At 55.9% G+C, this 10,116-nt stretch overlaps 1 protein-coding gene across 2 annotated transcripts; it reads left to right on the top strand.

Annotated features, from left to right (window-relative positions):
- The first annotated feature begins 780 nt into the window (after positions 1 to 780).
- On the top strand, positions 781 to 9,914 carry Gata5 (GATA binding protein 5). Of its 2 annotated transcripts, none has more exons than XM_040732936.1 (6): positions 781 to 1,678; positions 3,064 to 3,218; positions 7,883 to 8,008; positions 8,381 to 8,468; positions 8,796 to 8,920; positions 9,183 to 9,914. In XM_040732936.1, the coding sequence occupies exons 1-6, from the start codon at positions 1,132 to 1,134 to the stop codon at positions 9,339 to 9,341; spliced, it is 1,200 nt and encodes a 399-aa protein (XP_040588870.1). In that variant the 5' UTR covers positions 781 to 1,131; the 3' UTR covers positions 9,342 to 9,914. The 2 variants fall into 2 exon arrangements, with proteins under 2 accessions (XP_040588870.1, XP_005074576.1); XM_005074519.4 differs by having other exon boundaries at positions 783 to 1,678; positions 3,064 to 3,239.
- Positions 9,915 to 10,116: the final 202 nt, after the last annotated feature.

Genomic DNA, 10,116 nt, shown 5'->3' with positions numbered 1-10,116 from the left:
AGCGGCCATCTTTGCGCCCTCCGGGGTTGCTGCTGCACCTTCTAAGTGCTCTCCATCTGGGACACTGGGTCAGCCAGGGGACAGAAGTCACCACAAAACTGAACTAGATGCTCGGAGCACCAGGAACGTGAGGGCCTGAGGTTTCCAGCACCTGAAAGAGACTCTCTTGCCAAGCGGCCTTAGGAACCACATCACTCCCTTTAAGAGTTTGCTTGGCCCTAGAGTCCCTCCCCAGTGGTCCTGCTTGTCCACAAACTAAGTCTACTGTGAAGTTTCTGGTGGGCTTGGAGTAACTGCTTCGGGTAATTGTTGGTGAACAAAACACCCAGTAAGAGAATAGAGGCCTGAGCCCTGCGGTCCCCATGGAAGCTCGATCCCCATGTAGATTCGGGGAGGACACAGGCGTTAAGTGCCGGCCAGCATGTTTCCAGCATCATGGGGCCTCTAGGTTCAGTGGGGCCTGGGCCATCGACTCAACCACAGGACTTGGAACCGGCCTCTAAACCAACCTTGAAATAGATGAAGAGCGAGGGCTGGGACCTGTGATCGTAGCAACAAAGTTCGAGAGAGTTCCGAGCTGCTGCTGTCCCAGGACCCTGAGCGCGCTCGCACCCGCCGCGAGCTGAGGGGTCGCTTTGTGGTCCCCGGACAAGCGGAGCCAGTTCGGGTCACGTGGCACTGCGGCCGGAGCCCTGGCGCTGACCCTAAGGGGAGGGAGGGACCGACTCCGAGAGGGAAGGGGCGGCCCGGCAGGGGCGGGGCGGACAGAGCTCTCGGGATTCCCTGCAGAGCGGCTCCAGCTGGAGACCCAGTCTACAAACCCACCGGTCACGGGATCTCGATCAGAGTCGCGCTTTCCTGCCCGGCCGGTGAGGGATTTGGCGGGTGATCTCTCCGCGCGAGGCAAGGACCTGGCTCCTGAGACTCTGCGCCTCTTCTAACCCCGTCGTTCCACCCGGAGGAACCCGGGATCTGCCCCGGTGAACGAACTCGGAAAATCGGAGTTTGCAAGCCGAGCAGCAGCACCTGTCCAGGGCGAGCGTGAGAGCTGATGTAGGGGACACAGTGACTCTTGCCCTCGACGCCTGTCTTTCTTCTCTGCAGGTCAAGCTCGTGCCCAACCGGGGGGAAATGTATCAGAGCTTGGCGCTGGCCCAGAGCCCCGGCCAGGCCACCTACGCTGACTCGGGAGCCTTTTTGCACGCTTCAGGAGCCGGCTCCCCGGTGTTCGTGGCACCCACGCGTGTGCCTTCCATGCTGCCCTACCTGCCTGCGTGTGAGCCGGGCTCGCAGCCTCCCGCGCTTGCCGCACACTCTAGCTGGACTCAGGCAGCTGCCGCTGACTCCTCAGCCTTCGGCTCCGGAAGCCCGCACCCGCCAGCCGCACACCCACCGGGGGCTTCCTCCTTCGCATTCGCACACAGCCCCCCGGGGTCCGGCAGCGGCGGCAGCACGGGGGCCCGGGACAGCGGCTCCTTCCAGGGCGCGCTGCTGGCTCGCGAACAGTACCCGACCCCGCTCGGGAGACCCATGAGCGCATCGTACCCCACAACCTACCCGGCGTACGTGAGTCCCGACGTAGCCCCTTCGTGGACCTCCGGACCCTTCGATGGCAGTAGCATCCTGCACGGTCTCCAGGGCCGCCCTAGTGGCCTCCCTGGCCGACGGGCCACCTTCGGTGAGTACCGGGCTGGGGCTGCCCGGTGGACATGATTCTAATGTTAATGCGTGCAGCGATAAACCCGCTCGCTACGAAATGCAATGCATGCGAAAAGCCGAAATGCGCTCTCCTGCTGTCAAGGCTCACCCGCCTGGCCCGACCCCACAGATTCCCTCCCAAAATTGCCAGGATACAGGAACTTTTTCGGAACACAGTGCGATGAAAAACATTCGATCCAGAATTCTTTTTCTTTCCTTTCAGCATAATAGCAGGAAAATAATACATTTCTGTTTTTTCACGCGACCAAACCACAAAATAGCATTCTGAATTATGTCAATTTGGAACCTACATCCTAAACTTTCCATGGAAAGTTTTGGAAATTATTTTTGGTTTTAAGACAGGGTCTTATTAGGTAGACCAACTCAGCTTCAAACTTAACAGCGGTTCTCCTGCTTCAGCCTTCCTAAGTGCTGAGCTTACAAGCCTTCGCCATTAGGCCAGGCTAAAAACGAGTTTTATAAAGCTCAAAATACTGATTGTTTGAACGAGTCACCACAGCCGTCTCTCGTTCTACAGCACTGGCATTCCATCCTGAGATTCCCATACCTCCCGGGAACGTAAATTAGATGAGATTAGATCCCAAGGTTGTTGAGCCGAGAAGTGCTCCTCCAGGTTTCTGAGTACTTTTGAGGCACAGTCAGAACAAAGAGAGTCAGCTTCTGTTTGCATCCTCAGGGACTCCTCTAGGCCATCCCTCCAGGAACTCAGAAGCCTGACCCCTGATTCATAGCCCCCTCTTGGCCCAAGCCAATCTAGTGCACTTAGGTAGACAAAGGCAGCCCCTGTGCCCGGTACCCACCTCCAGCCAGCAGATGATTGATCCCACCCTGTCCCCCAGCCAATATCCCATGGTTTGTACATCTGCGGTTCCTGGCTAGACCTGGAGCTGGACCAGGATTCCCTGGTGCCCCTGTGGTCCTACCTCCCTAGCAAAGCTGACAGTCAAGCCAACCTGTAGAATCCCAGGTCTCTGTCTCCCAGTCCGCTCCCCCTTGGGGCCCACTCTCACGAACACAGGTTATCTGAAGGTGGGAAATAAGGCTCTGCCATCCACTTCCCTCTGCCTATGTAGAAACACCTCTTTCCAAGGCTTATTAAAAATACAAAGGCCGACGTGGACCCTGGTCAAGAAAGGGATCATCGCTTTAAAGTTTGGTTTATTTATATCCCTGCCTTATAAAAGCAGCCCTAATACACTTCTCTAAAAAACTAAGTAAGACTAAGTATATAAATAAATCGCCCTTCTAATGAATACGTATAAGACACTACGCAAAGAGGGCAGAAGCCCTCAGGCTCTCTGGAGGAGCAGAGGCCCCAGTCCCACAAGCTTCTTGTCCCTACAGTACCTGACTTCTTGGAGGAGTTCCCTGGTGAGGGCCGGGAATGTGTCAACTGTGGAGCCCTGTCTACACCACTGTGGCGCCGTGATGGCACTGGGCACTACCTATGCAACGCCTGTGGCCTCTATCACAAGATGAACGGGGTCAACCGACCACTGGTGAGGCCTCAGAAGCGTCTGGTGAGTGTAGCAGGGAGGAGAGGACCAGGGCTAGAGCTACAGGGGGGATGAAGGGAATGGTTGGCTTCGGCACTCTCAGCGGCGTCTGGGTTCCTGAGGATGGAGGAAAGACTGAAACACAAGGCTCCGTGAGCTGCCTGGGGCTCCCGGTTGAGCCAGGCCAACTCATCTCTTCCTGGAGTTTGAAAATATTCAGGGAGCCATCAGGATCCCAGCCAGGACTCCCGATGGGGACCTGGCTGAGGTCTTAAAACCCACAGTAGCTGGCAGGTTACTCGGCACTTGACAGAAAAAAAGATGTGTTTCAAACCCACTTGCTACACAGAAAAAAAGATGTGTTTCAAACCCACTTGCTACATGGCCACAGGGTGTTCTGGGATCCGGTCTGAGAGTGAGCTCTGCCGTAGGTACATCATAAGCCACAGTCTCTGCGGGACCCCGATGGCTCTGTGCTGCTGTGGGATTGAGTTGGTATTGGTGAGTGGCAACCTGGTCGTATTAGAGGCCTCAAGGTGACTGGCTCAGATGGGGTTGAGGGAAGGGACGCTGGTCCACCGACAGTGGCATCAAGAACCTGAATGAGAGAGTCATTGGGTATGTGTCCTTGGGAAGCACTTGCCTGTGCTTTGGGGGTCCCTAGGAAACCAGGCCTCTGCCTTTTGCCTATCCCACTGGCTAAATCTTTTTTTCTTTTATTATTTGTAGAAACACTCTTATTTATATATCCATCCCCCCCATTCCCTCGCCCTCCCATCCTCCCATGCTTCCCACCAACCCACTCACCACCCCACTCCCCAGAGATAGTGAGACCCTCCATGGGGAAATCATCAAAGTCCATCACATCATTTGGGGGAGGGCCCAGGCCCTCCTTTCCGTATCTGGACCGCAATAGTATCCCTCCATAGGGAAAGGGCTCCCAAAGTCCATTTGTGACCTAGGGATAAATCCTGGCACCACTGTTAGAGGTTCCATAGACTGCCTTGGCCTCCTAGCCTGCACCCACATTCAGAGGGCTTGGTTTGGTCCAGTGCTGGTTCCCCCGCTTTATGACTAGGGTCTGCGTGCTCTCATTAGGTCAGGTCAACTGTTTCTGCGGGTATCTCCAATTCCGTCTTGGTTCATTTGGCCATCTCTCCTCCCTTTCTGCAACTGGATTCTGAGAGTATGGCTCAGTGCTCAGCTGCGGGTGCCTGCTTCTGCTTCGATCAGTTACTGGCTGAATCTTGTTTTTACTTTTGGTTCTTCCGGTACATGGCCGAGTAGGTGTTGGTTAGAAGTAGGGCTCGGGCTTAGGCCGCCAGGAGTTGCCGAGGCAGGAAGCTGCTTTGCCGTCTCACAGGCAAGCCTTCAGGTTCAAGTTTAAATGCGCGTCTGGGTTGGGGTTGGCAGACTGACTAACGTTCTTGCTATGGCGGCTACAGTGGGCTCACGGGGCTCGAGGGTCTCAGGCCTGGGCAGGGCTGCTCCCGAGTCTCGAGTCTCGGGGCCCTCCTGTTTAAAGGTGTGAACCCCAGACGAATGTCAGCATCTGCATCCACAGGAGGTGTTTCTCACCCTCCAGGTTTCCAGAAGGGGCCCATGCCCATAGCAGGCAGGGTCTGGGGACTGGCTGCCCTAGTCCTGCCTGATATATGTGTTGCACATGGTTTCCTGAGTGCACTCACTTGGAGCGATAGCTCTGTGCATTCTTATGTTATGGGTCCTAAGATGAGGGCAACATTGTGAGCTCCCGCAGGCGGGTAGGATACAGGAAGGGGCTTCTCTTCCTCTGAGGTGGCCTGGGGTTTGGGGATCCGCAGGCACATTTTGCCTCTTACCGTCTGAGAGGCCACTGTACCCTCTGGCCCTTTCCTTCAGTGATCTGCCTGATAATGGAAACCCTCTGCACGTGAGCTGCCCAACCCAGTCTCCAGGACGTTCACTAATGCAGAAACCATAGATAACTAGATAGACACAGAGCCCAGGAATGGAGGGCTGCATCCTAGACCCGGGGTACTCCCCAGGCAGCAGACCTGTCCTGTCCCTTGGCTCTGCCCACTCTCCTCCATGCCAGGCTCTGAACTGGGCACCCAGGCACAGCGATAAACAAAGAAGAATCAGGCAAGAGCCCCTGGTCTGCTCTGGGGCCGAGGGGTGGGCTCCCCACACCCTAAACTTACTTCTCTCGGTTTTCCCTCACCAGACAAGGGACAAATCTTTGACCTTAGTCTGCTGTGTCTCCTCCGAGAGAGGGTCCACTTGGGACCGGAGGCGTTTCCAGCCTCGGCCTATCCCCAAGGCTCCAATTAGCTCTCCACCCAGCCAGTCTTGGGTAACTGGGCTCTGGGCTCCCAGGAAGCCACTCTGCAAACTCTTTGTATGGCAGTTTTCATTTTCCAAAAGTCTTTGCCGAATTATATGGCTCGCCCTCCAAGCAGGGCTCCAGCCACCTCCCCTGAGTATCCACCTTGGCAGTTTGGAGGCCCCGGTGTGTGGAGGCCGGCACTTGGTGCCACTCTCCCTTCAGGTGAGCAGCCATTGGAGATGAACTTCTCTCGAAAAGAACAAGCAAAGCTGGGCGTTGGTGGTGCACACCTTTAATCCCAGCACTCGGGAGGCAGAGGCAGGCGGATCTCTGTGAGTTCGAGGCCAGCCTGGTCTACAGAGCGAGTTCCAGGACAGCCTCCAAAGCCACAGAGAAACCCTGTCTCGAAAAACCAAAAAAAAAAAAAAAAAAAAAAGAACAGGCGGAAAAGAAATGAAGTGCAGCCAGGAGAGGCTAGCTGTTGGGAACCCGAAAGTGACCAGGCTGTTGCCTCTACAGACAAGGAAGGACAGATGGAGGCTGGGGGGTGGGGGGGGGCCTCACTGGGGTGTGGCAAATGGGCGTGTGTCCAAGGGCTCAATGGAAAGCAAAGTCTCTGTCCACCTGGCTCCTGGATTTCCTGTGGTCCCTTGACATGTCTGAGCTCCCGTTTCCCTTCTGTATGACGACGAGTGGCAGTTCGTGACGGTTCAGGAAACGGCAATGACTTCTCAGGTCATTATGTTTTCCTGTGTGCCTAGTTTGTAAAAGTAAAACATAATCTCAATGAAAGGATTCCGACGTGGTTTCCAGACTTTTCTCTCGCATTTCTGGGGGGGGGGGATGGGTCTGTGTACCTCTCTTCCTGTGTGCGGTCTGCCATGAGACACTGGCTTTTGCTTTTTCCCCACCATGTCTCAGAAGGTCCCATAGCTCCTAGCTGGTTCACGGGAGAAGAGAGGCCACGGGCCAGGGTTCCCCTAGGTCTGGAGATTCAGCAGTAACTGGGAACTGCAAAGTGCCAGGCACCTGGTTAAATGTGACTTCCGTGTAAATACAAATATCTTACTAATCGTATTCCAAGTACTGCGGGGGGGGATACATGTGTGCAAAACCCTTGCTGTCCCTTTTGACTGGTGTTCTGGAATTGTCGCTGACTCTGAAGCTCTGAAGGGGACAGTTGGGGGGGAGGTCAGAGTTACTGTTCAAGGGCAGGACTAAGGTGGTGACAGACAGTACAGTCTGGTGCCGGTGCCTGGAATAGACAGTGTTACAGCAAGAGCTTAGGGTTCGGGTGCCTAGGGGCCCTTCAAATGGAGCTTTCACTAGGAGGGAATGGATTCCATCACACACTGAACTGTGTGAGCCATGTACCAGGAAAGTCACTGGTGTCAGGCAGCTCAGAGACATTGGGCTTGGTGAAGTCTGACTGGGCTCTCTGTGATGACTCCCCAGACACAGCACCATGAGCTCACTCCTTGCCCCCCCCACACACACACACATGCACCAATTTCATTAGTTAGGCCCAGCGTCCCCTCTAGCTCAGGGCCCAAGCTCTCCAAACACAGGCAAGTCTGGGGTCCCCGGTGGGATTCCAGCGTGTGAGACTGGGGTAGTCTGCTGAGAGATGTGGTGGAATGAGGCAGACAAAAGATATCACACAGCCCAGGATCAAGAGACTGCAGACACTGAGCCCAGTCTGGATGACATGGCAGATAAGACCCTACGCCTTCCACTCAATACCCTGTGGGTACTGGGGAGGTTGTGGCACTCAATACCCTGTGGGTACTGGGGAGGTTGTGGAGGGCTGTCAGTGTGTGCTCTGGGCTCTGAGGAGACAGGTGTGCAAGAGGACCAGCAGGGATCCTGAGAGCTAACCTTCGGCCCTGACCTCCTGAGGAGTCCGAGGCCTTGAGAGCCCTGGTCCCCACAGAGATGCTGTGTTTAGGTCACCCTGGCTGGCTTAGGGGAATAATCAATGGCTGTATGTCTACACCAGGGCTTCGTGGCCTCAGAACCCCACAACCAGACACTGAAAGATCTGTTACATCTCAGTGATGGTGAAGAGACTGGTCCTGGCACCGGAAGGCCAGTGAGTCAAAACTTTGTTGGAACAAAGGACATCGTGTCCTGCCTCAAGCCTTCAGCACCCCCAAATGTCTCAGTCAGAATGGTCCCTGACCTGGCAGCTGGTAACTTCTGTCCATCCTGTTCATGGTCATTTACTGCACCAGAGCGCCCACACACACACACACACACACACACACACACACACACACACACACACACACACACACACACAACTCTGGGTTCTGCTCCCCCAATTCCTGGCCTCACCCCCAGCTAACTTGCTCCACAGTCCTCATCCCGTCGATCCGGCCTCTGCTGCTCCAACTGCCACACTGCCACCACCACCCTCTGGAGGCGCAATGCTGAGGGAGAGCCTGTGTGCAATGCCTGCGGCCTCTACATGAAGCTCCACGGGGTGAGTGGCGGGGAGAGTGGCTTTGCCCTCTACCCAGAGCCGTGTGGTCGCCCCTCCACCCCAGCTAGACAAGATGGCCCTTGGCCCCTGGCTTGAACATGTTCTGGGAGCGTCACATGTGTGTTGACTGCCACACACCCACTCCTCTTAGAAGACCAAGCCGTGTGCACCCTGCCCACAGAAGTTCATGGACCTCCCCAGGGCTTTCCAAGAAGGCTCCCCAGGACTTTCCAACCTAGGATGAAGGCTAGACGCCCAAGTCTTTCCCTCTGCGCACTCCAGCCCCGCCCTTGGCTATCAGGCAGATGGGACGGGCATCTCCAGGGTGGGATGGCACAGGAAGCAGCCACCTACCCTTGCTGTCCCTGCCAGGTGCCACGGCCGCTAGCCATGAAAAAGGAGAGCATCCAGACCAGAAAACGGAAGCCGAAGAACCCCGCCAAGATCAAGGGCTCCTCAGGTGGGGAGGGAGCCGCTGGGCTGGGGTGGGGTTGGGGGGGTGACTCACTCCCAGGCCTCTGAGTCTCATTCTAACCCCACCCCTCAGGGGTGTCATTCGGCTTGTTAGGGGAAGGGCGTATGATATGAGCTGTCCAAACAGTGGTTAGTGGGACAGAAGTGGAGTAGATAAAGCCGTACCTGACCTTCTACCTTTCAGTGCTGTGTGACTTTTAAGAAGTCTCTGAACCTCTCTGGACAAGGATAGAAGAATTGGCCACATGGCCAGAAATACGGTCAGATCCGGCACCTTCCGTAAATGCCCTCCCACCCCTGTCTTCCCTTCCAGGATCCACAGCAAACACCGCAGCCTGTTCTCCTGCTCTCCCTAACACTGAAGGCTCAGCCACCACTTTGAAAGCCGAGCCCAGTCTGGCGTCTCCGGTGTTTCCTGGGCCCACTATCTCCTCCCAGGTAAGGGGGATGAGGCAGGGGAGTACAGGAGACCGGCCCTCACCCCTCCCTGGAGAACCTTGACTCTTCACCAACTCAGATCCCATCAGAGCCCTCAGGACCTCTCCCATCTTTCCCCAGAGTTGTATGTGGCACGGTCCTCAGGGGCCTTTCCACTCCTTCTAGGCTGAGGGGCACTTGGGGGTAAATCACCTATGGCATGCCTCCCGGCTCCAGAGAGGTGACGGACTCCCCCATACTCACCCACCCATCCCGTCTGCAGGCCTCCTCCAGCCCAGCGAATGAATCCCTGGCCCCCAATCATTTGGAGTTCAAGTTTGAACCTGAAGACTTTGCCTTCGCCTCCTCGCCCCTGAGCCCCCAGGCTGGCCTCAGTGGGGTCCTGCGTCAGGAGGCCTGGTGTGCCCTGGCCTTGGCCTAGGTGCTCAGGAAACGGTGGTTCCCAGGAACAGAACCTGCCAATCTGACTCCTAGAACAGGAGCAGAGACAAAGGGGTTCCAGGAACAGAGGTTAGCCTCTGAAGCCAACAGCCCCAGGGGCCCCTCACCACTGTGGAGGGGGGCAGCTTTTGCGCTGACAGCCTAGAAGAAGGCCGGTGGGTGAAGAAGACTTGGAGGATCATCTGGGATAGCAACGGACTCCCCAGACATCTCATGGGCCCCTCTGTAGCCGAGACGACTGGAGATACCCACCGATGACTCAAACGCCATCAACGGTCAACTTTTACAGTTTGTAGCAGCTGGCAAAGGTTCACAGCATCCCACAGTAAAATCTGATCCAAGCGAAACAAACAAGAGTCCCGGCCGGCAATAAGGAGGAGGGGGACCCGACACGAGGCCTCTGGGGGAATCTCACGGTCTTAACGTCCCATATTTGACTCTGCAGGGCTGAGTGCTTTTCTTGCCTACAAACGCAGGACTGTCAGAGACCGGTGAGCAGGCTGAGCACTGTAGCAAGACACCACTCCAAGGCAATTCATCCCTCTGGCCGTCATCACAGATTTCTGTATTTATCTGTAGCCTTGTTTCCAGAGAGGGCGGTCAAAGGCCTTGCTCTGGCAATCCGTATGCTAAGGCTTTTGCCGATGGGAAGGACGGGAAGGCCCATACTGAGACACTGTTGGGTGACATGTGGCCTCGTGACCTGGCTCAGCTGTCACCCCAGCAGCTGGTAACCCAGCTCTTTGCAGCTTACC

Source organism: Mesocricetus auratus, unplaced genomic scaffold, assembly GCF_017639785.1.
Source record: "Mesocricetus auratus isolate SY011 unplaced genomic scaffold, BCM_Maur_2.0 Super-Scaffold_100028, whole genome shotgun sequence".
NCBI lineage: Eukaryota > Metazoa > Chordata > Mammalia > Rodentia > Cricetidae > Mesocricetus > Mesocricetus auratus.
Note: the sequence above shows the minus strand (reverse complement) of the source record. Positions and strands in the feature narration are given on the sequence as shown.

Coding starts and splice junctions, on each gene's coding strand:
- Gata5 (XM_005074519.4), top strand. CDS start 1,132: ATGTATCAGAGCTTGGCGCTGGCCCAGAGCCCCGGCCAGGCCACCTAC. Junction 1,679..3,063: donor TGGCCGACGGGCCACCTTCG/GTGAGTACCGGG, acceptor TTGTCCCTACAG/TACCTGACTTCTTGGAGGAG. Junction 8,469..8,795: donor CAAGATCAAGGGCTCCTCAG/GTGGGGAGGGAG, acceptor CTTCCCTTCCAG/GATCCACAGCAAACACCGCA.